At 39.9% G+C, this 27,975-nt stretch overlaps 2 protein-coding genes and 1 long non-coding RNA gene across 4 annotated transcripts; 2 read left to right on the top strand and 1 right to left on the bottom strand.

Annotated features, from left to right (window-relative positions):
* Positions 1–50: 50 nt before the first annotated feature.
* On the top strand, positions 51–13,731 carry LOC120567058 (integrin alpha-6-like). Of its 2 annotated transcripts, XM_039813847.1 has the most exons (25): positions 52–398; positions 498–619; positions 3,020–3,099; positions 3,180–3,450; positions 4,084–4,203; positions 4,310–4,523; positions 5,125–5,321; positions 5,859–5,947; positions 6,942–7,069; positions 7,666–7,755; positions 7,848–7,912; positions 8,988–9,133; positions 9,224–9,370; positions 9,532–9,653; positions 9,752–9,908; positions 10,460–10,543; positions 10,629–10,708; positions 10,787–10,861; positions 11,135–11,237; positions 11,345–11,521; positions 11,612–11,713; positions 11,911–12,021; positions 12,184–12,288; positions 12,467–12,592; positions 13,201–13,731. In XM_039813847.1, exons 1-25 carry the CDS (start codon positions 223–225, stop codon positions 13,285–13,287), a joined length of 3,174 nt encoding a protein of 1,057 aa, XP_039669781.1. In that variant the 5' UTR covers positions 52–222; the 3' UTR covers positions 13,288–13,731. The 2 variants fall into 2 exon arrangements, with proteins under 2 accessions (XP_039669782.1, XP_039669781.1); XM_039813848.1 differs by lacking the exon at positions 12,184–12,288 and having other exon boundaries at positions 51–398.
* Positions 13,732–15,816: 2,085 nt separating this feature from the next.
* On the bottom strand, positions 15,817–27,825 carry gpc2 (glypican 2). The gene is made up of 11 exons (XM_039813846.1): positions 26,945–27,825; positions 25,188–25,346; positions 23,719–23,853; positions 21,931–22,106; positions 21,751–21,831; positions 21,163–21,328; positions 20,311–20,441; positions 19,363–19,509; positions 18,264–18,400; positions 17,030–17,202; positions 15,817–16,436 (listed from the first exon to the last, which is right to left on the bottom strand). The coding sequence occupies exons 1-11, from the start codon at positions 27,138–27,140 to the stop codon at positions 16,165–16,167; spliced, it is 1,773 nt and encodes a 590-aa protein (XP_039669780.1). The 5' UTR covers positions 27,141–27,825; the 3' UTR covers positions 15,817–16,164.
* LOC120567057 lies at positions 26,497–27,080 on the top strand. The gene is made up of 3 exons (XR_005640513.1): positions 26,497–26,635; positions 26,780–26,844; positions 26,926–27,080. It is a non-coding gene; the product is annotated as an uncharacterized LOC120567057 (long non-coding RNA).
* Positions 27,826–27,975: the final 150 nt, after the last annotated feature.

Raw genomic sequence — 27,975 nt, 5'->3', positions numbered from 1 at the left:
AACTACAGGTATCAACTTGTACAGGTGAACAGTGCAGCTTTGTTAGTATGAAGATAAATGTATTGCCACCACACCCTTATTGTATGTGTCTACAGTGAGCCAGTTAGCAACTGCTAGGGGCTATCTCTTTTCTACGTGGGTTTACAAGGACTCTGTGCTCTTTTAGAGAGCATGGGCACTGCATGAGATAGGGCAGGTAGAGTACACATTTTAATCAAAAGCATGGCAAATCACTGGCACATAGTGTATCTGTTGGGTTTCTGGCACCTCCAGACTCTAAATGTTGCAGCTTTCAATCTGGACACCCAGAGTGTGCTGCAGAGAAATGGAGATCCAGGAAGCCTGTTTGGATTTTCTGTTGCCTTTCACCAGCAGCTGAACCCAGCCAGAAAGAACATGTGAGTGAAAGTTATAGTTATTTGATTAAGTTTGAGTAAATTTAATAAAATTTTGCATCGGTGTCTTACCGCTTGAGTTATTTTTATTTTTTTTCCAAGATTGCTTGTCGGAGCACCACGGTCAAAACACCACAACCAAGTGAATGTTACAGGTGTTGTTTACCAGTGTGATCTGACTACAGCATCTGACCACTGTCGGCCCATTGAGTTTGATAACGAAGGTTTGTTTACTTGTTTTTTGTTTGTTTTTTATTGTCTGGGTCATCTTTATGTGCTTTAATGTAATGTAATCAATTATAGTAAGTACAATATTGAGGTATGTACTTTTATTGAGTATATTCATGCTGGAAATATTATACTCTTTACTCCACTACATATTTCACAGGTCAGATTGAAATTTTATATTAAAATCATTTGATAACCTTATTAAATAAAATGCATTGTTAAAGATTAAACCAATGGTTTCCAGCCCAAAAGCAGTGTCTTCTGATTGTCACAGGTTTTGCATGTCTCTGAGTGGTTAGCAGTGATTTTTCCCTTCTAAACCTCACATGTTTTCCTTGATGGTTTGTGGCCTAAGAGGTTGGAATTCTCACAATGAAATCAAAGTTAGAGAAAAGTCTCGATAAAGTAAATACTTTCCTCTAACATTAATCATCTCAGGCATCTCACAAAGTAGGTCACAGTAGCTCCACCTCAACCGGCTACAAAAGTAAAATGTTGCTTAAACACTGATTCATCAGTATTAATCTAATGTCACACAATATCAGTCACAGGGGGAATTCTACTGCAAAAGGTGTACTTTTACTTTTGTGGAGCAGGATTTTATATGCAGGACTTGGTAGCAGTTTTTTTTTTTTTTGGCACAGGTGAAGCAGGCAGCCGCCCGGGGTGCCATTTTTTTCATGGCACATGGGGGTGGTGCCACAAGCACATGAAAGAGTGCCCAAAATGGAAAAATGTGTCCCTGAACAAAAAAAAGTCACAGTCAGTATCCGGTGTGGCCACCAGCTGCATTAAAGGTCCCATGACATGGTGCTCTTTGGATGCTTTTATATCTGCCTTAGTGGTCCCCTAATATTGTATCTGAAGTCTCTTTCCTGAAATTCAGCCTTGGTGCAGAATTACAGCCATTAGAGAACATTCCACAATGAGCTTTCCTTAGTATGTGCCATTTCTGTGTCTGTAGCTATAAGGAGGAGAGAGGGTGGAGGGGCAAGGTGGAGGTTGGGGGTGTGGCCTTGACCAACTGCCAACTGTCTCTCTCATGGGTGGGCCAAATTCTCTGGGCGGGCAAAGCAGAGAAAGGGGAGGTAACCTTGCTCCTTATGACCTCATAAGGAGAAGATTCCAGATCGGCCCGTCTGAGCTTTCATTTTCTCAAAGACAGAGCAGGATACCCAGGGCTCGGTTTACACCTATCGCCATTTCTAGCCACTGGGGGACCATATGCAGGCTAGGGGAAAGGCTATTAATGTTAAAAAACCTCAAAGTGAAATTTTCATGCCATGGGACCTTTAATTACTGCAGTGCATCTCCTCCTCATGGACTACACCAGGTTTGCCAGTTCTTGTTGTGAGATGTTACCACACTCTTCCACCAAGGCTCCTGCAAGTTCCTGGACATTTCTGGGGGGCATGGTTCTTGCCCCTACCCTCCGATCCAACAGGTCCCAGACGTGCTCAATGGGATTAAGATCCGGGCTCTTCGCTGGCCATAGCAGAACAGTAATTTTCCTGTCTTGCAGAAAATCACGCACAGAACGAGCGGTATGGCTGGTGGCATGATCATGCTGGAGGTTCATGTCAGGATGAGACTGCAGGAAGTGTACCACATGAGGGCGGAGGATGTCTTCCCTGCAACTTTTGATTCTGACAATGCTTTGTTCAGGCACACATTTTTCCATTTCTGTTAGTCACATGTCTGTGAAACATTGTTCAGTTTATTTCTTAGTAGCTGAACTTTTTTTATGTTCATACAAAGTTTTACGCATGCTAAGTTGGCAGAAAATAAAACCAGTTGAAAGTGAGAGGACATTTCTTTTTTTGCTGATTTTATGATCTATCATTTCACTGTGTAGGGAATTGGCAAATTGGCGCCCCCTGCAGCTGCAGGTGCCCCTGCTTGCTGAGAAGGGGCCGTGCACAGAAGCTGTGTGAGAAGGGGAAATGGGAGGGGGGCGCGGGGGACAATTCACCTCTGGGTCTCCCAAATAGAATGGTCCGGACAATGGGGGGGAACGGGGGATCCACTATAGAGCAGTACTCTAATGGAATTAGTGGGCTAAAGTCAGTCACACCTTGACTTTCTTCCAAATAATGCACATTTTATTCATAATATAAATACAGGCCTATAGTTCCTGCACATTTTTGTTTTTCTGAATTGTGTGAAATGGCGAATAAAAGTAGGTAATACAAAACGATTATGTGGTCACCAAGACGATTTGGTTAGGACTTGTTTTTTTCTTTTTGTTTTCCAGTTTGCTTTTTGTGAAGTGACCTTTGGTGTCATGAAAGGTGCTTTATATAAAATGTATTATGTTGGTACTTAGTAAAAGATCTTGTACTCATACATATATCACTACAATCATAGTGACATTGCGGCTTATTTTTATTTTTTAGAGTTCCTTGATAGTAAAGGCATAAACAACCAGTGGATGGGAGTTAGAGTGACGAGCCAAGGTCCTGGTAAAAATGTAATGGTAAGCGAAATGCACCCCATTCAAATAATCAAACAAAATCTGTCAAATCAAGCAGTCGTTTCATCATCTTTCCCTTGTAGACCTGTGCCCATCGATACCAGGAGTGGAGCCCGAGTCCGAGCCTTTATGTCCCTCAGTTGGTAACGGGTCAGTGTTACCTCTTAGGAGATGACCTGCAGGTCGGGAAGGAAGAGGGGATGTGGAGGAGGGTAGTTTGTGACTCTGAGCACCTGACCAGACGTCAAAAGAACCATGACTGGTTTGCATACTGCCAACAGGGTCATGGAGCATCTTTTGCAAAGGACAACACATCTCTGATATTCGGAGCGCCAGGAGCATACCAGTGGAAAGGTCAAATAAACCTAAGAGCAGCATCTCAAGTGTTTGTTTCATCAGCCAAAATTAACAAGCATAGTACAGTATATGCCTAGTCCTGACAGACTGATTGAAAATTAGCTTAGACTATTAGTCTTTCATTGCATTCTAAGAAACTGACACTGAAACTGTCTTTTTATTTTTTTATTTTGAATTGCACTTTTCAACATTAAACCCAAAAGAATAAAACTGATCCCCATAAAGAAATCTGAATCAACAGTACTTCAGCACATCTATTAATACACTTTGGCTTGCCTGTAGCTCGCAGACACAAAGAAGCGTAGATGTAAATCTTTAAAAATGGGTGACAAATATATTGTAAGGCGAAAAACTTTCTTAAACAGCTGGGTACTTTATTTTTTAATAAATGTGACTCGAACAGGAGTAGTGCATTTGTCTGTTTTGTTTTTTTTGCCTGAAGTGTAAGCAATATTTTTATTTGACCTTCCATCACATTATAAATGCACTTATTGACATTAATTTGATCCTTTCTGGCTGTTTTGGCCCACAATGACGTGCATTACAACTTACATGCTAAAATAGACATTACAGTCCTTTTTGCCGTGATGCATTTTAGGTTTTATCATTCTGTTTGCTCGCTGTTTAAAGGAATCGTACGAATGGAGCGCTTGGACAACCAGGGCATCATCGGTGCCGATGCTCGTGAGACTGGAGATATTGAAAAGTTTAACTCAACACTCATTCCTCTCCAAAGTAACAGCTACTTGGGTCAGTTACTAGTCTGTTCGGAGTCAGTACTTTAAAAAGACTTATCTTTATTCCTTTTATAGAGTATAGAACCTTCTCATAAACAGCTTTATATTCTGTCCTCCAGGATTCTCCACTGACTCTGGTATGGCCCTCATCAGACAGGGTGAGCTAACCATCGTATCAGGAGCGCCCAGAGGAGGTTACAGCGGCCAGGTGACATTTCTTAAGGCAGACCCTGTGGCAAAGAAAAGTTTGTCTGTGGAGTTAGTCCTCTCCGGTCCGGGCCTGGCCTCCTCCTTTGGCTACGATGTAGCAGTGGTGGATCTCAATGGTGATGGGTATGTTTATTTTAGACTTCTATTCAATTACTTGATTTGCTTTTTGCATGGTCTAAAGAGGTTGGTGAGTCCATCAATCCTACAGTTTGGTTCAAAGTAAAATCCCATTATGACTGTCTAGACTGACATGATATGATTTTTAGAGGATTTACCTTATGATTTTATTACTACATGACCTTATATCAGCACCAGCATTAGGTCAAATATTGCCCTTAAAAAGAAAAAAATGAATGGCCAGATTTCTGTGGAATTTGCTGCAGATTAGTGAAGCATGACCATTTCTTGTCATTTGCACACAAGAAATATCCAAATCTAGGATGATTGCCATGAAAGTTACTGACCTCATCCACGTCCCCCCAGAGGATACAACCTTTCCATTTTGGGCATTCCATGAGTTTTATTCTAGCACCACTCTCCGAGCAAACCACAATATCAAAAATATTACACCCAGGCACACAATCTACGTACATCACATACCCTTTAGTGCACAATTCATATCACTACTTTAGCATTCTGCAAAAACAAACATGTCTGCCTGTTTGTTAAATGTATTACTGTTAATGTTACTGTATTGTGTTGTTTGGCTATGTGCACTGTGCAGGTGGGAGGACCTCGCTGTTGGAGCACCGGAGTTTTTTGTTAAAGATGGTTTGGTTGGAGGAGCAGTCTACATTTATATCAACAGTAAAGGAAAAAACTGGGAGAAGATTGTTCCAACTGAAGTTCTTGGACCTAAAGATTCCATGTTCGGCCTCGCAGTGGAAAACATAGGAGACATCAATCAAGATAGTTATGGAGGTTGTAACATTTTATTATCAAATCATTTTTTCTAGTTGACACTTTAAAGTGAGACTATATGTTACATTTGTTGAACAGCGGCCTCTGTGGACACAAGGGGCAGATATAGTAATACTAAAACATACAGCAATATCCATCTTAAGTTTGCTTACATCCGTCAACGTGAACCACCATTAGCTACTGGTCATACCAGACCAAGAAAACTGTAAAAGCATAATCCCCTGAGTGTACTGAGATGAGCAAAGGACCGTTTTATTGTTATGAATTGGACTTTTTTTATCTTTAAGAGGAAGGATGTCTTATTTCTTCTCTAAAAAGCTTTTTTACTTTAAAGCATAAACATTCTGAATAAAAGAACACATATTTTAAGTACTGTAATTAACTGTATCAAATACTGTATTGTAATTATGAAATAACTTTTGCATCAAAAAAGGGCATTTTTGTGTCCAGTTTGGACTTAATTTTGGGATACACTTACTGTCTTTGTCTCCCATTCATGTTGTCTCCCCACTTTGTTTTTACGTGAATCTTTGACAGATATTGCCGTGGGGGCACCATATGATGGTTCAGGTCGAGTATACCTTTATTACGGCTCATCAGATGGAATCAACAAAAAGCCAGCGCAGGTGGGGTTCTTCTGAAAAGATCACTCGTTCAAATATGTTACTTGGAACTTTTTAGCAAAAAAGATTGTTCAATTACATTATACAACAAGTAGATCGGACCAGACAACTGATTGGTCAACTAGACATTTAGAATGTGCTCAAATATTATAATAATTATAAATAATATTAACAGTCTATGGTCAACATACGGAGTTGAAATAAAAAAAAATTTCAAAACATTTGTATTATTCATGCAACATTAGCGTAATTCAGGAACCACAGTGGAACACACACAAGCTCTCCAACTAGTATATAAAGTGATTTATCTCATCGGATTAAACGATTTATTTATGTTACTTATTTAACATAAATTTATTTAACGCCGTTGACGGCTCTGTGATTTCTGCGGACTTACAGAAGCTATATCTTTCATGGACAGTAAAATTAAGATATCTGTCAATGGAAAATGTAAAAAAAATTCAGCAGATATCTTAATTATAACAACATTAGCACACAGTTTTATATGTGTGGTAGTTATTCAGTTTGGGAAATCCTACGATCTCTAAAGCTAACGTTTTACAGGGACAGGAAATCATCTGTTTGAAGTTCGCAGACATTTAGTATCTAAATCTATCCATGGATAAAAAATTCTGCAGATATTATAACAGGATAGAGCTAGCAAAGCAGTTTGGTGTTTATATTTGCAGTCATTTTTCAGTTTTGGAAATCCGACGATCTCTACAAAGCTAACGTTAGCTTAAGTTGACTGGCTGACTTAACAGGGAGGTACTAGAAATCGTCACTTTTTTTATTTTGAGAGCGAATTGCCCCACAATATGAATACAGTTTGATTATAACTTTTATTTAGTTGGTAACCGTTGTTGTATAATCGCAATATTATACAACAATAGGGATGCAGCCTTAGTCCAAGCCGCATCACTGTAGTGCCAATAATGACGTCAAATCTAATTCTTGAGTGTAATATTGCTTAATTCTCATATTGCGACCTCCTTAGGTACTCTCATCGGGATCCAATAAAGTTACTCTGTTTGGATATTCTCTGTCTGGCAACTTGGACGTGGATAACAATCAGTACCCTGATCTGGCTGTTGGATCTCTGTCTGATTCCGTCTTTGTTTACAGGTAATTTTACAGCTGCAGCAACACTTAAAAATAATAAATAATAACTTACTTTTTTTCAGTACACCAGGTGTCTATTACAATCAAAATGTTGATATGAAGTCTGTAGGTATATTGGTGATGATTCAAATATATGATCTATAACCCAATGTAGAACCTCAGGACCAGGGCTGAAAACTTTATGGTTAAACTTGACATTAAATACACCCCAGAACGGATTTAAAAATTAAACCCCATTTGTATAGACTTAGTTTTCATCATTTTGTCTTTGTTTGTATCCTACATAACGTTTAAATTAGTTTGATATATTTTCCTTTCACTTTCCCCCCAATATTTACTTGCTTTTTATGATTCATATATCTATATTTGTATCAGGCCATCTTGGGGGGCATTGTGATGACTGTTATTTGAAGGGTATATTAATGAATATCATTGGCATCACTACAATGCAATCTACAATCCACACACTGCATGTTGTTATTCCTCTGTTTCATTGCCAAAAGTACAACTTATGTCCCACTGTTTTTCATGTTTCTTACAACTTTTGTCTTCTGATAACAAATCTCAAACCAGTGAACTTATTCAACTGTTTGTTTCAGAGCAAGACCAGTGGTCACTGTCAGCAGCTCTCTGAAGGTAACACCAGCTGATATAGACATCACAAATGAACAATGTGATAAACGCACATGGTAAGATAAATAAAAACACAAATGTCAACTTGATCCAACTGCAACCTTATTGGATTTTAATCCAGTGTTTCTTTGCACAAATGTCTGTAAAGTAACTTTGCAGCTCTGGCATGCTTTACCTACACAGCACATCCAGCATCGTTCAACCCTAAACTGAGTAAGTTTCCTTTTCAGTTTAGTATTCTTCACACTAAATATAATGGTTTGGGGCTTTTGATTTCTTTGTAACACATGTGCTTTTCGAAATAGATTTATGGATCTACCATAGAGTTAAAGAGCTTTTTCATAGCGTTTGTACAAGTTAGATTCTTGGTCGACAAGGTACCACCAGACTAGATCATTGATTAAAAAGATACTGATGTCAAACTTAAGGAAACAATGCTTTTTAAATAGACATACTCAAATTGAGACAGCACACAACACCTCAAATATTGTAAACAAATAGTTATTATTTGCACTAATATTAGTATTTGTGAAGAAAAAGTTCTCTCAGTCCAATTCAGTGGCTGGTTCATATGAGTTTTATTCACTGCACAGTGGAGAAGGAAGCTCTCAAGAAGCTGTAGGATTCTCTCTGATCAGAATAAGTTTTCTGGTCAAGTTTTTATACAAAGTTACAGAAAGCAACAGAATATCAAAGGGCATTCACTCACAAAACTGAGTAGATTTACATAGACCCAGTGCTGTCTGCTCAAACTATTGAAAAGTGGTCTTTTGTTTAAACGAGGTTTGAACACACTGGAGCCCATTTGGACGGTCCTTAATTTGAATGAAGTGTGAACTCTGCTGGAGTGTGGCTCCGTCCCTTAAACAAAACGTCTCACCAACAGTGACCCAGGTCAATGCTTTTTTTTAACACTATAAGCTATACAAAAGGCCACTTGCCACTTTATATAAAAGAAGACACTCAGGATCTCTTCCTTTTTATATTGCACATTTCAAATATCTTCATCTTCTTTAGATTTCTGTACTGTTTGATTTTGCCTTACATTTGCACTATTTAGAATGTATTACTGTATTTACTTACATTTTTTAATCTTTATTTGTATATATTTATTTTATATTATACTTGTTGTACCTGTCCTTATTGCACCGTGGGTCGGAGAAAAACACATTTTCAATTGCTCTGTATGTCTGGCACATATTGCAGAATTGACATTAAAGTTGACTTGATAGCAATAGTGGGTTCATCAGCATAAGAATCATTTGATGTACTAACATTTCCTTCACAGTGATTGACTTCACTTTTGAGGCTGATGCTGAGAGGAGAAAAGCGAGGCTTCCTCCTAGAGTGGTTTTTCAGGGTTCTTCTCGAGGAAGGCTGGAGCTGCCTGGACAGAATAGACAAATCTGTACTGGCACCCAGCTCCAACTTCTGGTACCGTTTTATTGTGCAATGTCCTCTTATTGAGATCTATCAAACACCAGACTGTACACATAATACCTTAATAAAACTCTTTTGTTTCAGCATGATATCAAGGACAGGCTGCACAGTATTCCTGTCTCCGTCACTATGTCTTTGTGGAACTCCAGTCAAACAACCAGGACGAGTGCAGATCTGCCCATTCTTACTCCTGTCCTCAACCTCTTCCAGCAAAAGAGCACCGACTCAGCGGTACGAGTGTATGCCTTTATCTGTCCATATACCTGTTTGTCTTTAGAAATGTATGAGAGAAATTTGTGTGAGAGATATGATAAGAGGATAACGGAAGACAATCTAAGATTTTAAAAGTTTGAAATTTACATAAAGAATTTCTGCTCCGTTGTTTTTCACAGATTATCTTAATAAACAAGGGCTGTGGCAGGGACAACGTTTGCCAAAGTAACCTAGAGTTACAGTACAAGTTCTGCTCGAGAAAAATGCTAAATAATCAAGATGTTTTCGAATCACTCGCCAGGTACACAACTAAGAGGACAACACACACAAAGCAGTATAATCAAACTAACACTCTCAAAGAAAACGGCATATTCATCTGGGATTGTGTCATGTCTGTAGAGAGGATGGTGGTGCAGTCATCAATCCTTCTGATGAAGCTATAGCTTTAGAGATCACTGTGACTAACAGAAATGGGGATGACGCACACCAGAGTCGTTCAGTCATCAGCCTCCCAGATACTCTTCATTACTCTTCTATTGTCTGCAGTAAAGCATCGGTAAGTATTCTGTAGTGGAAGAACAACATTTAAAAAAAATGTATTGGTAGCAAATGTGAAATATCAGGCAATGTGTAGAAAGCATTCACATGCACAATGTTTCCTTTCAGGTGTGTGTGTGTGTGTGTGTGTGTGTGTGTGTGTGTGTGTGTGTGTGTGTGTGTGTGTGTGTGTGTGTGTGTGTGTGTGTGTGTGTGTGTGTGTGTGTGTGTGTGTGTGTGTAAAAATTACTTTAATGTTGCAACCGGTGAAGGTGGGTCTAATTTTAGATTTATTTTATATTCTGCTGGGTAGCTTGTTAATTGACCCTGGAGGATAAAAGTCTTGTCTTATCTTAACCTATAATAATACATTATAATGTATTTGTTCATTATATTTTGTATTATTTATAATATATATATATATATATAATATTTGCCTCTGAAATCTAGAAAATTAAAATGCAGTAGTTGAGTAAATGCACTTAGTATCTTTCACACTGGGATTACCTAAACGCTTTCTGTGTTTATTCCAATTCAGACAAATGTCCTTGTTTTCATGCATTTGTTTAGGAAACACAAGTGAGTTGTACAGCCAATGATAAAGGCACACTTATAAACTGTGAACTGGGGAATCCACTCCAAAGAGATGCTGAAGTGAGTAGCACTAGTGCTTAGTTTCCTCCACGTGTTTGCATCAGCATCTGCCTGTACTGTATGATGGCCATTTTGTTCCCTTCAGGTTACTTTTTATGTCATACTCTTAACATCCGGCATATCACTGAGTACAACAGACGTCAACGTCACCCTGCAACTTGAAACGTAAGTGGCTTGATCAGTTATTGATCAGTGGGCTGTAGATATATGAATAAACCTTTTTCTGTTATTCCTGTGATGCAGGACAAGTACACAGACCATACAACCGGTTGAGGCTTTAGCAAAAGTGATTTTTGAACTGGAGCTGCAAGTAGATGGGTAGGTAGGCCTACTAGATTGTTTTATATTGCCTTGTACATTGTGTTATTTTATTTATTGTTTTTACATATATATCTTTGTCATGTCATTATAAATTACACCCAGTGTTTGTATTTATGCTTTTTGTAAGTGGAGAATGCCTTTTTTTTTGCAAGAAAATATACAAAGTGATTTTTAAAAAGCTATTTGCAAAATCTTCAAGCTTGAAATTTGTTTTAAATGCTTTGGAATGATCAAAGAATAATAATGTCATGGTCTGTCTTTGTTTGTCAGACTAGCCAGGCCCTCTCAGGTGTCACTTGGCGAAAACTTGAGGGGTGAGAGCGCCATAAAATCAGTGAATGAAAGTGGAACTCCGGTTCAATATGAATTTAGGGTGAGCCATCGCATGTTGCTATTTAATTGCTACACACACACACACACACACACACACACACAGAAACAGGTCAAAGGAAACTGTTCTAATATCTTATTTTCGACCAGATAACAAATTTGGGCAGACCACTGAAATCTTTCGCCAATGCATCACTAAACATCAACTGGCCAAAGGAGAACTCTGTAGGAAAATGGCTTCTGTACTTGACTCAGATCAGTAGTAAAGGTGTACAGTCGGTCCACTGCTCACCTGTGAACGAGGTCAATCCACTTAAGCATGCTAAGGTAATAAATGCCCCAAACTGTTTTGTTTTATTGTTCAAAATGTAAGCAATGCCTTTAAACACCTCTAACCTGGTAATGTTTGGTTTTAAGGGTTGGCGTGACCCCTCGAGGAAAAGACGCGAAGCTGAACACAAGGCTCTCTTTACTGATGGATTCCCATTTCTTCCAAAGAGAAGGAAATACAAAACCTTTGTAATGAAACATTATTATGGAGCTCAAAGGTTTAATTGAAGAAAGAAAAAGGCTGTAGCAACATTTTAAATGCTTTTACTGGTCTGAACCTTTCTTTGCTGCACTTTTGTATTCATTGGGCATGTCAAGAAAGATACTAATCTGTGAATCTATTAGATGTCAAATGTCAGTCTCTGGCCTGCTGTGCTCCCTTTCAGACCTGTTCAGATGGACTGAAGTGTGTTCAGATATGCTGCCCTCTGCTGGGATTGGACAGTACTGCAGTAATGGTTCTTAACGCGCACCTCTGGAACACCACTTTGACAGAGGTGACTTATTTCTGTAAAAACACCTTCCTCTATTGTTTGATGAAAATTACTCTGTGTTGTTGCTTCAAGATCTTGATTCCAAGAATTATTCAAACTGACCTTTAACTTTCTGGCTCTTTGTTACCAGCCTGTCCAACATTACTCACTTTGCCTCTCATATAGGATTACAGCTCTTTGAACTACCTAGACATTGTTGTGGATGCTACTCTTAGTTTAACAAACTCTCCAGAGAATATTGGACTTAAACCGGAAATGCTTGGGACAAAGGTGAAACCATAAGTGTTTTGGATTTTCTATAATTAAATGACTTACATGTTGTGTTAGAGGACAAATCTACCCTTTGGGCTTAGATAATCGTTACAATTCCCAGCTTAATTTTGCAATAAATACCATCACACTGATGAAACTAACATGACAAACTTACATCTACTGTATATATCCGCAGGTAAAACTGACAGTGTTCCTCGAGAGGAAGGCTGAATATTTCACCAAAGTAGCCTGGTGGATAATCTTCCTGACGGTCATTGCATTGCTCCTGTTGTTGGCAGTTCTTGGCTTCTTGTTGTGGAAGGTAACATAGAAATCTATGAAAGCGTTTCGGTTGTTGTTTTTTTAGAACTGTGGTGAACTAATGTCGCTGTGGAAGAATTATTGCTATACTGGCATTCCATGTGTCAAAGTACTGAGATTCATTTTTTTATTTTTTTATTTAATTGATCCAGTTGTCAATTTAAATGACCTGATTGTTCCAGTTTTACAGTCTACCATCATGATATTACAAAGCATTGAATAAAAGTGTCCAACAAATGCATCATTTTGGAATTTTGAACTACTTTTTCTAAAAGCAGTTCAATTTAATGATCCCAATGCTTTAATATTTACAATCTGCTCCTTCAGAGTTTGAGGTAATACACAGTATAGTTGATATTCTTCATGAATAATCTACATACAGCATTTTGTGAAATACATTGATTGCCTCATAATGTGAAAAGCATTCATGTAAAGTATAGATAAAGGTAGTATTGAGCCATTTTTGTCACTGATGCATTATCAATTAATTCACTTAACTTTTTTACCATTTTTTTTTTATGTACTGCCTCAGTAAATCTGAATAGGCTGTAAATCTGAATTCTAGGTTATGTATTGACTGATTGATTATATATTCTCTGTCCTTGTCAGCGGGGATGCATCAACTGCCTCGCTCAGAACAAGAATCCCTCCCATGATGGAGATCCAAACACAGAGACTGCTCCCCTTAAAGGCTAAAATGAAACCAGAGACCCTAGCGGTATGAGACACGTGCCGTGAACACAAGATGTTAACCGTATGATTCTGGCTCAAATATACTAGTGCAGAATTACATGATAATACATGATTTGTTGGGACATCTTTGATGCAGAGCCTTTTTTGTATTTTTGGTGCATGTTTCTGCTACGTTATATAAAAAAAAAAAAAAACCACAAATAATATTTTGAGTTTTTTTTAATGAAGCAGAAAATATCACTTGTTTAATACCAAAAAACTGTTACAACATGAAAAAAGTTGTGCTATACTTTGACCATGACGGAATGTGCGAGTGGTGGGGATGGATGAGGGGGTTGTACTACAGAACAATTTACCTGAAATAGAATTGAAATATTGCAGCCACCACATCCTAATGTGACTGCTGATCATTAAAAAGCACATATGATTACAATGTTGTCTTTGAAATACTGTGTTTTCATTTGTAGTTGTGCAACACAATACGGTTTGTGGTGAAGTCTTATACAAGGACCCTACTGACTCTGAAGGGTTTTATTCCAAAACTTTGACAGAAACTCAAATAAAAACGTAACAATTAAATTGCTAGCAACATTTTAGAATAAAACCCCTCTATATTTTGTACAGGTGCAATAGCCCATTTGACTACATGTGTACTGTTTCAACCAAGTGAATTTCACGATTCCTTATTCATCAAGGTGTCCTTTCACATCTACACATTCTTTTAATATTCTCCATCTGCTCTCTTTTTGGGACCCTATCAATTGGCTTTCTTCGTCTTTAACCAAATAGTTCATAATGTTTATTTGCTTTCTTGCCAAGAGTTGGAACTGGAGCTAGCTGTTGGTTAGCTTAGCATAAGGGTCTCTGCTGGTTACTTGGTAATTGCTCCAAGCCAAGAAATATTCCATCACGTAAAACCATAATTTGTTGTTTTTACACTTTTTCTTTTTAAAGATTAAACAAACACACAATGTGTTAATTAGTAAGGTGCTGATTGGCAGATTTTGTTACCTTTGGACAGAGCCAAGTTAGCAGTTTCCCCGTTTCCAGTCTTTATGCTAAGCTAACTGGCTGCAGCTTGACATTTTCAATACAAACATGGCAACACTCTTATCCAACTCTCAGCAAGAAAGTGAATAAAAGTAAAAAAAATAAAATAAAAAAGTCAAACTAGTTTATTCTCCTTCTCTCTGTCCATGGATGACCAATTCTCACAAGTTTTGTTTTTCCTTCTTGAAAATTCTTTGATTTTTATCTTCGCTCAAACACGTTCAGCATATGAAAAGTAAGAGCCATCGTCTCTTAGTTCTTGTCTTTCCGTTAACATTCAATCCAATTTTACACCACATCATGACCTCGCTTACTGTTTTCATCATCTTTTGTTGCTTTTAGGAAAGATAAGTAGAAAAGCATGTTATTAAAAAAAAAACATCCCAAAATCTTCTCAACATGACCTCAGAACCTTGAACAAGAACATACAACAATAAAACCATCATACAAACAAACACACACACACTGCTCCTTAACAATCTCTGGTTAAGATTAAAAAAACTATAGCTGGTCTTGTGGCCCATTATTGTATGCGTTTTCTTGTGATTTGTTCAATAACAATATTTTTTATATTTAAATGATTGGTTTACGATAAGGATCAATAAATACACTTGATCTTTCCTTTTTTTTTATCTTTTAAAAAGATATAAACACTCGACCCTTGCTTCAAAAATCATAAGAACAATGAAATATATTACAAATAAATTAATAACCAATATATTACATGAATCAACCCCTTGTCACAAGTTACCCCAAGTTAATTTGAGCTTTTAGTTACATTCAAAATAAGCCCCTTGTTTGGTTTCAAGAGTCACACTATTAACTCTTTCTCCAAGCCAAAATATGGAGGTTTAATTAAGCCAGTAAATTAAATCTTACTACGTCCACAAACAATTAACCACAACCGCATTGAAATCAAGATCAATTAAATTAATGAACTTAATTCATGAGAAAGGCAGCAAACAAACTCACTCAGATCGAATCAGCTGCTCACTGAAACTCCACGGTTATTAACCGACACGACTAACCTCCATCTCACCAAACGCATGACACCATGAGCTTCTTCACCCAGATGCGCTGCCAATTCATCTGCTGTTGTACTTTTAGTTTCTCTTTCAGACTCCTATGTTCCAGTACTGCACACTATTCAGCATCAAGACTCCAATAGGTCAAACGAATGGCACTACAAAAATGGCAGTACTTATTTAAAAGGTGCTCCAAGCGATGTCAGACGTTTTTAGGCTACAACATTTTTTGCCACATACAGCAAACATCTCACTATGCGCGAGCTGCCTGTCCCCTGAACACACTGCAAAAAAACGCGGTCTCTGCAGACAGCCCAGGCTCCACAAACGCCAACAAGGACAAACTGCGCCAACCTGCACCACCAAACATAACAGTCTTCCAGCCTTCCAGCCAATAACCGACAAGAAAGATTTGGGGGGGGGGTTAGTGTGCGGAAGCACAGAAGTGAGGGGGAGGGGACGAGATGAGGAGGAGGGAGGGGCGAGCTAGCCTTGTTTTGTTTGAAAATACTGTACTTCGAATGTCAACAAGAAGTGCCGTCACCCAACATCGCTTAGAGCACCTTAAGTATTGTTTGTCATCAATGCCTGGTAATACCTTTTGGGCAGCAGGAAAACTATTCACTTTAACCTATTTTGTTGTTGTTGCTGTATAGCAGATTTTCAATTATTGCTAAATTAGACGGTTTGTGTTTGTTGGTTTTTCTGCTGGTGCAACCAAATGGAATGACTTTCATTGTTTTTCATAATGTGCTTGAGACTCCAGCATGACAGACAACTTCCAGCTCCAGACTGTAATAACCAGCTATCTCCACATGGGGGCGACGGTGACCATGAAAGGCAAAGACAACAAAGGAACCAGGGAGAAAGAGAGCTGGCTGGTTGCAGATTTGACCCGTCCATGACCGTTGTTTCTGTTCCACTTGGACCCGTTTTTCTCTCGGACTCGCGGTGGCTTTGCAGGGTTGGAGACGGGGTTGTGAGGGGGTTTGTTGTAGGGTGGGGAGTAAGGCCCATAGCCGGGCCAATCATCATTGTACCTTTCACCCTGATCTCCAGAGCCACTGCCCTCCTCACCTGGATCAAGAAAAAAATAAAAATAAGAGAATTATGACTGATGCGTGGAAAGAAAATAAAACCGTTCATAATCGATGTAAAAGGTGCTCTAAGCGATGTTGGGTGATGTCACTTCTTATTATCAAGTCTTGATTATATATGTTGTTTTTATTTGTTGTTTGTATACCTGGAGTGGTAACAAAAATCATTTCCCCCTGGGATTATTAAAGTATTTCTGATTGACGTTCGAAGTATTGTCAAACAAAACTGAGGCTAGCTAGCTCCCTCCTCCTCCTCCTCCTCCTCCTCCTCCTCCTCCCCCCTTCTGCGCACTAACCCCCCACCCCAACCACCACAACCCCAAATCCTTCTTGTTGGCTATTGGCTGGAACACTTATGTTTGGTGCATGTTGGCACAGTTTGTTTTTGTTGCCGTTTGTGGAGCCTGGGCTGTCTACAGGACCCTGTTTGGGGGGGTGGGGGGGGGGCAGGGGACAGGCAGCTAGCAGATAGTGAGGAGATGTTTGCTGTATGTGACAAAAAAAATGTTGTAGCGTAAAAAATGCGTGACATCGCTTAGAGCACCGTTAATAAACACAAATATATAGACTGACTGTCCATGAAGTCCATGTCCTGTCCGCTCTGAGCGTGTCTGAGTTTGTTGGTCACCACCCTCAGCTCCATGATCAGCTGTCTGGTCCTCACATCCGGCTTGGCAATGTCCACTTCCACCTCGGGGTTGTTGATCTGGCTGACCAGCCCGTCGCCCGTCACATCCGGAAGGTACCTGCACGCACACACAGCAATTACTTATTTAAGCTTAAAGAACCTTTTTGTATTCCATACAAATATGGATTTATTGAACTGCATGGTATTTTTGATCTTTGGTCCACACTGAAATGTCTCAAAAGCTGTTGGATGTGCCCAATTCATGAATCCAACGGACTTTGGTGAGCTCCTAAACTTGAGGTTCACATTTTTGTTTCAGAGTAAAAATGTCCAGTAGTTGTCTTGACATACATGTCCCCCTCAGGATGAATTGTGGATGGTTGGTTATACGTTTTACTTTTTATTTAGCACAACAATTTTTAGCTATCATGCTAAAGATGAGAAGATGACAATGGCAAACATACCTGCTCAGCATCAGCATCATTGTCTTTCTGAGCATGGTGACGTTAGCAGCACCACTGTATCTAAGTACAGCGTCACAGAGTCTTTTTTTGGAGGTCTGTTGTTAGAAACACTGCGGCCCATAACAAACTGCACCATATTTTCTTCAAACTGCATATTAGAATATCCCAAATGTATTTTTTTCCAATGTTTTATAATAAAAAACAAGTACAGATAATGTATTCAAATGAATTAACTAAATTATTTTAATATGATATATATACTGATGTGTATTGTGATGTGTATGATATGTTAACATTTTGGCAAAGGTAATTATAGTAGTATAACATTTTATACCAGCCCATGTGGCTGCAGTCCCACTTTGTGATTAAAGCTGCTGAGGTGGGTGTAGCTACCTTTACATAAAACTGTTTCCTATTGCAGCTGGAACATCATAGACACAAAATCCTCCATTATGCAGACTTGTTTTTCCTCTCACAGCACACACGCAGACCTGCACAGTGTCTCTACATCGGCCTGGATACATGGTGTCGGGCTGCCTCTGTGTGCATAAAAGCATGCAGACCCACGCTGAGAGCATGTGGGTGACTGTCGGTGGAAAAATTAAAAAGGAACTCTGTTCCATCTGTTGCATCCTTCCACCTCTGCACCATCACTGCCTCCTCCTCCACCTCTACCGAACCCAACCCTCCGTCCCTCCACTCTGATCTCGCTCACCTCCCCCGGTTCTGCCCGTTCCAGCAGCGGTCCTCATTAGTGACGTCGGCAGCCATCTTCTCATCGTTGCAGATGGTGTGTGGGAGGGACACCCAGAAGCTACGCATGGGCCGCAGTCGCTCCTTTAGCTCGGTAACCTACACGGAGGCGGAAAGAAATTGGTTGTGTTGTGACTCAGACCTGGTTTTAAAGTATCCTTGTTTGGTATGGCTGGCTGGAGGAAGCATATTGAAGTTGCAGTGCTGACGTTAGCCAAAGTGAAAAACTGACATGACACTGCTTCGGGTCAGTTCTTAAACCACATGTCTTTGATGTTTCATAAATAGATGATGCATATCTACCATCCTCTTTCTATCTCCTCTGCTCTTGGCTTCATTTATTGCCCAGCTCTTCTTTCATTTCAATACCACTCTGTGGTCACAGGAGTACTGTCTGGGCTCTGACCACTGCACTCTGTATTATTATTTTTTTTTTTAAACCAAGCTTAGACTTATTTTTCCTCTCTTTGTTTCCTGCTCAGTTGCCATGTCTGAATCCTGACTCGCACACAGCGCAAACATTTTTGACATTCTTTATTAGGGTTTCAATATATACTGTATATAATAAAGTGAAATCACACTCAACCCGAAGATGACCTGCACAAAACAACATTTTTGAGTACTTAAAGCTGCACTAATCAATACTTATCAATACTAATACAACAATTGGTCAAATTACCATGTGTAATGTTTAAAGAGTCCCTCGTAGTGATGAACCCACAGAGAGTTAACACCAGACTGCAGTTTCGCTTAGCTTTACAGAGAGTTTTAGAGTCTTTCAGCTCATTGTTTTGGTGCTTTTCAGTTAAAATGTTCTAAAAAAAATAAAAACAGTCCAAATTAATGCTAATGTTACTGTGTCTGCTGGATATGTAACAACCACTGTTTTCTAACAAGTTTTAAAAGAAGATGACAACCTGTAAATGTTGTGTTTGGAGCTTGGTGTGCTGGCCAAAAATCCATTAATGTTAAGTTTTAAGTGCACTATATTAAAAAAAATATATATGAATGGATAAATAGCTACGACACCCAGTTTACACAAGGGTATGTCTCCTTCTCACCAGTCGGTCCAGGTTGGTGCCTGCAGCCGTGGTGGGTTTCTCTTCAGGGCTGTAGGTGCGGAAGGGCCTCCTGTTGCCCCCTGACTCCTTAGGTGAGCGTTTGGACCGTCCTGGAGCTGGCCTGGGGCTTCCACAACCTTGGAACACCTGAGGTAAACGACAACAAAAGCAATACCAGTGTACAGTAAACAGCTATGCAACAAGCATTTTTAAATAAATATAATATAGATTTTAATATACAATTATTGGGGCAACTACAAGTGTTGCAACTGAACTGGAATCTTGCAATACAACAGAGATAGAGATAAACCTTTACTCTCATTGCACAGAGACCCATACAACGAACTGAAGGTGCATTAGAGGCAAACAAGATAGACAAATCGCTAAAAACAATAATTTAGGACATAAAAACACTAAGGACGGGACAGGACAAATATTGCACATGGTGTACGATTATTGTAATATTATTGCGGGATGATAATTACCAACATTTTTAACATTGTTGAAATGGTTCTCCATAACCTCCTCAATCGCACTTTGTTGGTGAAAGGCAGCATACCCATAAAGCGAAGGAAAAAGCATCCTGTTCCTTAAAGCACTGCTGCCACAAACCAGGAGCTTTTCTGTTTCTAACGAGATGTGGGTGTCTCTCTGGTGGATTAGCTGCTGGGATGTCTGCCATGTTTTAATCATACTGTGAGGCAGTCATGCTCTCTGTGTATAATTCCTGTCATTTTTGACTGCATGCTGTCTTATTAAGAAGATTAGAACCAAACAATAATCAAGATTGTAGCTTTGACTTGTAAGAGTGATTTTTATAAAGACGGTAGATGATCTTTATGCACTCACAAAGGTTCAATGAATACAAGAAGAACAGCTAGGGAGTGTAATTAAAAATACATTAATTTTAAAAAGCCACCGTTTTATTTCCCCCAATCATCTGCTTGCCTTAGTGGAGATGCTGACGCTGTTTTCCTGCATGTGCATGATGGCCTCCGACACTTTCACAGAGATGGAGTCAGCTGCAAGCTCCATATTGAACGGCCCCTCCAACTTCTCTGAAACCTGGTACAGAGCATCTGATAGAGGGCAGAGGGGATACAGAAATAGAGATGACAGGGTGATAAAGTGTGCTATGACTGCATTTACTCATTGTCTGGTGTTACTCTCTCTTGGCGGCATATTTTAGACCCTGATAAACATCAAGACAATGGTTTCCTGTGTCTGGAATCTCTCACTGGCGAACCAGCTAAAAAAAAAAGATGTGATTTACATCTGCGGTTACAGGATTGGAAGATTAGGAAGCAAGCCTCATAAACATCATATGAAGGGAAGGGTGAAGAATAATTGTTGGATAAAAAGGGTACATGAGGGTAAAATGGGTTTGGGTGCAGTGCACATGCACTGAGGGATGAAAAAAGGAAGGAACATGATGGGTTGGATGAAATGGAGAAAGGAAACATAGGAAGACAGATCAATTGTGAAGGGGCAGAGAAGCATGAATGATTAATGGAGGAGGAATTCATTAGGAGGGAAAGGAAGTGAAAGTAAATGAGTGACAGAGGGCAGTAAAGGAGTCTACTTTTAGGTATGATCAATTTAATAATGATAATAATTCAAGAGGCTTTTAAATTATGTTTGGGTCATGACATGTTTTTCTTAATCTAATGTTATTAACCCAAAGGCTTCTTGTGGCTCTTTGAAATACAATATGTGTGTGTGTCATGCACCTGACCCTAAACCACCCACTTAAACCAAAACAACATATTAGGATGTGTTGTTCATCCTACCCTCACCCACCAATGAAATTGTTCCATTCAGTGTCGAGGTCGCCCTGATTGGCTAAGCAGCCCTTCATTACATTAAGGCACAGGGAGTGGCAGGGCCGCAGGGAGGGCATGCCTCGACACAGCGGGCAGTACCACTGACGCATCAGCCCACGCACACACTCTGAATCTGCAGTCAACTGAAACACAAAAGCAGTGGGTCAAAGAGTTACGAGCAAAATAATCAACATTATTAACTTTAAAACTAGTTAAGGGGACTTCACATTGGCAGCTACACTGTTGGAAACCTTTTAAAGTGCAGAAAACAAGCACTTATTTCATCAACCAATCCTGTAATTTGTTGATACTAAAAAGGGAGAAGGGAAATACACACACACACACACACACACACACACACACACACACACACACACACACACACACACACACACACACACACACACACACACACACACACACACACACACACACACACACACACACACACACACACACACACACACACACCTTGGCCTCTAAAAAGTGTACAATTATTTACATAAAAATCTTGTCAATGCAGTTTTAAACAGCAGAGCAGACAGCAGTACAAGAAACAACTCACCTTTGTTGCTTTGTTGACAATATCCCGACCAGTAGCTAAGCCCTGAGATAGTGCTCTGGCTGCAATGAAAGCTCTCGACACCTGAATTTAAAAAGAAAAATAGCAAGATAGAAGATTAGTCGAACAATCTGCACATCTGGAACTACAATTATTAACTATATGTCATCACAACACACATACTTGTACACGCAGTCTGCGAGGCACATCCCCAAATGGCTGCAGCTGTTCGGCGTGTTTGCTGACACACTCCAGGTAGTCCTCACTAAACTGATACTGGGGGTTAACCAGAGAAAAGACCCGCTCCACCAGTCTGGACCAGAAATCTGAGAGAACCTCTGACAGACTGACACTGCCCCCTGTGGACACAAGAACAACGGTCAGCATACAGTATCTGTAATCTGACAAAAACCCTGTTCCTGCAGAGAGGAAAGAGCATCGGATTACAGTAGGGGGCATTTCAGCAGAGTGGATGATGGACGTTGTTCCGTAAAACTGAATTAGGCTTTTCATCTAAAGCACCATATCCTTATACATTGTGGAACTATGATGGTCATTGGGCTAGGTTGAGGTTTAACTAAAACACCAATCATCATCTGGTCCACGGTTAGAAAATACGGTAAGACAAATTTACCAGACTTTTGTTATACTAACTGTTGACTACACACACTGCACCAGCTGATTGGAGAGCTTTAATAGACAGTTTTAAATATTTTTTTAAATGCCTCGATGCTGTGAAAAGATGGCCATCTTCAATGGTTTGGGTAAAGGTTGAGATGTAGTTGACTATGTGTAGTAACCACATTTAGCAGTACTACACATTTTGACTGACATAAAGGGCTACTAATTATGGGCAAATTTTCATTGTTTAGTGAACTTTCTCTACACATGCACAGTAGAACCACTCTCCTAGATGCAAGCTGCCACAGATATTGTAATCAAATAAAGTAAAAATATATTTTTAACAGACAGTTTTTAAACTAACTAAATAAAAGCCAAGGAAGAACCAAACTAACACAAATCAGTGTTATTTGCTGCTTTGATACCTATATTGTCTATTAAACACTATGTTTCCTCATTTACTTCTTCCTTTAAATGTGCTTGTCATTCTCTCTGCATTAGTCAACTGGCAGACAAAATTCTGAATATGAGACTCTCCAATCTGTAGTCTACAATACAGCCTCAAATTAGTTATACATGCTGTTTGGCAGACAAAGACATGTTGACTAAGCAGCAACAGCCTGCAGACAGACTCGCCAGCGAGCGGCTGTCATGCCAAAACGGAGCAATCCGGAACAGAAATAGAAACCGTCATCCGCGGGATTCCAATTCTCTCTCTATTTTTTCTCCAGTTCTTCTTGGCCTTTCAATTCTCCTCAAAAGAGAATGCTGGCTCTTTTCTGCTGCCCAGAGCGGCTGTGGATTTACCACAACAGAGATGTGGACTAATAAAATGACAAACTGCCAGTGGAACAAGGAATCATCACAGCTCTTTACCAGATTACTTTACCATATTTAACCAGACCAACCAAACATAGTTTTTTTTAAAGACTTCTCTGCATTGATTCAGGCCTCAGGGTGCTGAAGGAGGCCCATGTAGACTACAAGATTGCTTGCCTGAATAACTGTTTCCTGAAATGGGGTTGTTGTGCAAAAACAACTAAAATGTTGTGTGCTCATTTCCTTTTTAGATAACCTTTTTGGCATTTTGCATTGTTTGAGAGTAGAAAGTTGAGAGTAGAGATAGACAGGAAAACATGGGGAGAGAGCTGTGTGGGGGGTAAGCAAGAAAATGAGGAAAATCCCATTAGGCCTACACGGTATGCGTCTTAGACCACAAAATGACTGTGAAGCCCCTGATTTCATTGTTTTCTATGTCAAATTCAACCCAACTGGCATCACTTTGCAAAGAACATTTGACCATCTGAACACATAAGATTGAAGTGAGGTGGGTAAAGTGATTAAACTAACCAGAATAATATCTGCGCAGCTCCACAAACAGCTCCTGGAAGACGTGTGCATTCTGGGTGAAGAGCCGGCCGTAGGTCTTGGTAAACATTTGGTTCATCGACTTCTCTGACAAGTCTATAAGCTCTCTGAAGAACTCTGCAGACAGACAGGAAAAGCTTTTGATTAGATACAGTATGAATCCTATATCTAATCACCCACCTAATTCTCTCCTAATAGCTAAGCCAGGTTTCTACGTACGTGGCCGCTCAATCACCCCCTCCCCTCCAAGATTAACAGCTCATTGGGAAAGTTACATCGGATCTCACACACACACACACACACACGACGCACGCACGCACGCACGCACGCACACGCCGCACGCGCAACAACGTGTACTCTATTTAGGACTTTAAGACTCATATGCAGTCTCCCACTCCTTCAGCATGTTTAAATGATTCATACCGTACATTATATAAGAGGATGAGGAGGGAAAAAAGGTGATAGCAGTCCACAGCAGGTAGGAGGAGAAAGCGTTAATTCAGCGCTGTGCTGTGGCTGCTACATACCTTCAGCCATACATACAGAATTTTAGACAACGTGGGCTGAATTCTATGAAATACAGTCACTAAAGCTGTCTGGTTGGGTATCCCCACAGTGACCATTTGTTTAAAGGCACAGTCCACCAATTTTACACATGAAGTTCAGTTTACTGGCCACGGTTAGACCGCTAAAACTGTTTTATGTCTTCTGTGGCTCTGGAGGGAGTACTCAAAAGTCTGAGCTCACCCTATTGATGTCATAGTGAGGTCATCAGGGTTACCTCAACTACACTTGGTGGCTACAAATTTACAATTACTGACCACAAACAGAAAGTCTGCATTACAAACTAGAAGTGTGCCTTTTAAAAAAAATTGGGCATTTACCAGCCACAAAGGGTCCAATTAAAGACGCTATCAAATTGCATTATGGGAAACGTAGGATCCAGTGTTTCTAGAGCTTAACCCATACTAGGGACTAAAAATCAGGATATCTCGACCTCTGCAGCTTCAATTGGGACCCTTATTTTTTATAATCCATCTCTTGTGAGTCCCCCAACTTTATGAAAGTGCAATACTACTTCTTTAATTATAGCAGCTATGTGTTGATTAAACATACATAAGAACCTACTAGAGTCTCTGCAATATGCATGCATTGCTGTGCTTTTAGCTTTCAAAATGAAATTGAGTTTTGTGGCTTAGATATCCAACCATCTAAGACGAACTGTGCAGTCAGGGAGCCTAAATACGTTTTTAATCAGCTGTCACTCATCGCCACTAACTTGGTAGATAAGGAGGGTGAGACAAGGAGAAGCCAAGTTCAGTTTTTATCCTTCCCCCCCCACACTATATCAAACCAGATAATATTCCCATCAAACATAATTATTAACTGTACAAGCCATCTAGTCTCGCATTGCCAGGCCTATCTCCACAGCAATGCGGCGTAAGACTTACCATCAAACCTGCGGTGTCTCTGGGTAAAAGTAGTCAAAAGGAACTGGCTGTTCTCCTCGACAGCTTTGAGGAAATCTCTCTCGCTCTGCAGGGCCAGCGTCTCCTCCATCTGACTGGAGCAGCAGGTGTAGTCCTGAGGACAGAGCCGCAGGTGCTCACCTGGAAGACAAAGGTAAAACCAGGACGGAAGAGAAAGAAGGGTTAGGATCGGTCACATTTTGAAACAAATGTGTAGAAATGTGGTTATTTTGGTTTAATGGCATCTTTTATGATTCTGTTTTGTGGCTAAAAAGGTGCTATACAAATGATTATTATTACCTCAACCAAAAACAAGGCCTATTCTCAATAACGTCAGTATGTCTTTTATCAGGTCTAAGCAAATGTTTTTAGTGAGAAACTCAATTCCTCCACTCATCAGTCGGTTTAGTTACTGTGGGGAAATCGTATCAAAGATAAGGGTGTGATAGAAAATTTTAATTTCCCTGCATGAATTATTCAGCTTCAATCTGTCTTTCTTTGTCAGCTCAGGTTGGGTCTTTGATATGTCAGAGGTAATGATATGCAAACGACAACCAGGGGAGAAAGATAAAAGAAAAAAAATAGCAAAAAGGTTTGAATTCTTTGTTTCTATAATTTTACATCTAACATCAATATACCTACTGTTAACACAGTCGAAAGTCTCCCAACTCCACCCTCGCTGATGTTCCCCTCTGCCTCTTTTGTTCTCTCTGTGCGTCTCACTATTAGCCCTCTCTCATCCCTCTATTTCCATTTCTAAACTGCCTCTCTTCATCCTTCCCTCTCCCGGCCATCTGCTCCCCTGGCCCACGGGACAGTGAGCCAAGACTCAGGCAGTGATAGCCGCCGCCCCCCCCCCACACACACACACACACACACACACACACACACACACACACACACACACACACACACACACACACACACCTATCAACCTCCAAGAAGTAGACTACATCTTCGACACTTAAGTGCTCCATCATTTGCTCCTTCACTTGGTCAGACATCCTCATTTCAAGATGTCCACCTACTTCCCCTCTCTCCTCCTCTCTCCTCTATCCCACCCACCAAAACTTCAAATTATCCAAAATCCAACAGTTTTTTTAATCAGCAGATAAGATTATCACCAGTGAACAGAGCCTATGGATATGCAGGGATTTAGCAGTGGGCCAGTAGGCAAAGACTAATTAGGGGCGAGGTTCTTTGTTGCACCGGTGTTGGCAATTTGCTCAGCCCCTTAATCATCCTATTTAAACAGCACGAGGGGAGGAGGGGGCGGGTGTAATTTGTTTTAAACCACCCTGTATTGTTTCTCTTGAGGAAAACTTACCATGATATTCCTACATTGTGTCTCTGGTGGTTATTAATGAGTTTGTGCCACCTTGTAGCCTACTTTTAAATATCACTTTTCTTAGTGCGTTTGTTATTTTACGGTATTTTGGCTATATTATTACTAATGTTCCTATAATAAATAATTGGTGGTGGTGGTGAGCAGCGAGTTTATATAGGCCTAGTGACCTTAATTTGCATAATGGTGTTATTTTTTTGTTTTTGTTTTTTTATCCCTATTGAGACAGTATGCTGACGCACCTACATTTCTGCTGCGACGTGTATCTTAAATATTTTTATACGCTTGAATTAGGTACATATTTCCTAATGGATGAATATGTGACTGTTCTGCATGACTCCCCCAAACTCTAATTGTGTATTATCCCAACCGCAGGCTAGATGTGGAGTCTTACCGGAGATTTGAGTCAGCGGAGCGGTGCCTGTGCTGTACCCCTTCTCTGCGTACACCTGCCGGGTATCGGCGCAGCTCCTCCCCGAAGAAGCCACGGCGCTCCGGGTCCCGGACAGTGCACAGACCGCGCAGAGCAGCACCATCAGCGGGTACACGGGAAAATTAAGCCGGGTGTCCATCCTAACCGCAGAACTCATAAAAAGACAGCAGGACAGAGGGCGGGTTTATATAAAACCAGACGGGTGCAGCACCTTATAAATGAATTAATGAATGGCCGGCTAAGATGCAAGAAAAAGTAAAAACAGTATCCCAAATCGTCAGTCGTTTAAAAGAGTCATAGTTTTCCCCTATAAGTGTAATGAAAAGCTGCATCCGGGCTGTTTTTTATATCACATATATGTCTCTATCGACCGTGTCCAGTTAATTTGTCCTTCTGTGCCTGTGTAAATGTAAAGAGATTGTGAATGGGGCACTCCCGTCGTCCCTCTCAGCCTCATCTAACCATCTAACAGCCAAACTGCGTAAAGTGTACAGGGGTTAGCATGAAAACACCGGAAAAGCTACTGTTTTCAAAATAAAAGCCAAGGCATGTTTATTTGTTGAGCTTTTTTCTTCTTCCAATAAAGCATAGGCTACATAAGCCATACAAATGTAAAATATGTAAAAGACTCACAAGCCTGTATAAAACTCGTATTAAAAGATTGTAAAAGAGTAAAATAAAATGGCAAATAAAACTGTGCTTAAACTGATCAAACAAGACAATAAAAGGCACCTGGGTAACTCACCGGGTAGAACAGGTGCCCATACAGGTTTACTCCTTGACGCAGCGGCCGTGGGTTCAACTCCGACCTGTGGCCCTTTGCTGCATGTCATTTCCCCTCTGTTTCCCCTTTCGTATCTCAGTCTGTCCTATAAAAATAAAGGCCTGAAATGCCCAAAAATGATCTTAAAAAAAAATTTAAATAAAAAAAAAAATTGCAGTGCTGTAAGATATGAATGAGTAGTCCCAAACGGCTACATTTTAAGCTCTTT

The sequence above is a fragment of the Perca fluviatilis genome, chromosome 10 (genome assembly GCF_010015445.1).
Source record: "Perca fluviatilis chromosome 10, GENO_Pfluv_1.0, whole genome shotgun sequence".
In the NCBI taxonomy this organism is placed as follows: Eukaryota; Metazoa; Chordata; class Actinopteri; order Perciformes; family Percidae; genus Perca; species Perca fluviatilis.
The sequence above is the reverse complement of the archived record's forward strand: the minus strand, read 5'-3'. Positions and strand labels throughout refer to the sequence as shown.

Excerpts from the sequence above, each read along its gene's own strand:
- LOC120567058 (XM_039813847.1), top strand. The coding sequence starts at position 223 with ATGGCAAATCACTGGCACATAGTGTATCTGTTGGGTTTCTGGCACCTC. Across the intron at positions 3,451-4,083 it reads AGGAGCATACCAGTGGAAAG|GAATCGTACGAATGGAGCGC; the intron begins GTCAAATAAACC and ends CGCTGTTTAAAG. Across the intron at positions 4,524-5,124 it reads GTGGATCTCAATGGTGATGG|GTGGGAGGACCTCGCTGTTG; the intron begins GTATGTTTATTT and ends TGCACTGTGCAG.
- gpc2 (XM_039813846.1), bottom strand. The coding sequence starts at position 27,140 with ATGAGTTCTGCGGTTAGGATGGACACCCGGCTTAATTTTCCCGTGTAC. Across the intron at positions 25,347-26,944 it reads TCCGCTGACTCAAATCTCCG|GTGAGCACCTGCGGCTCTGT; the intron begins GTAAGACTCCAC and ends TTTGTCTTCCAG. Across the intron at positions 19,510-20,310 it reads GCGTCAGCATCTCCACTAAG|GTGTTCCAAGGTTGTGGAAG; the intron begins GCAAGCAGATGA and ends CGTTTACCTCAG.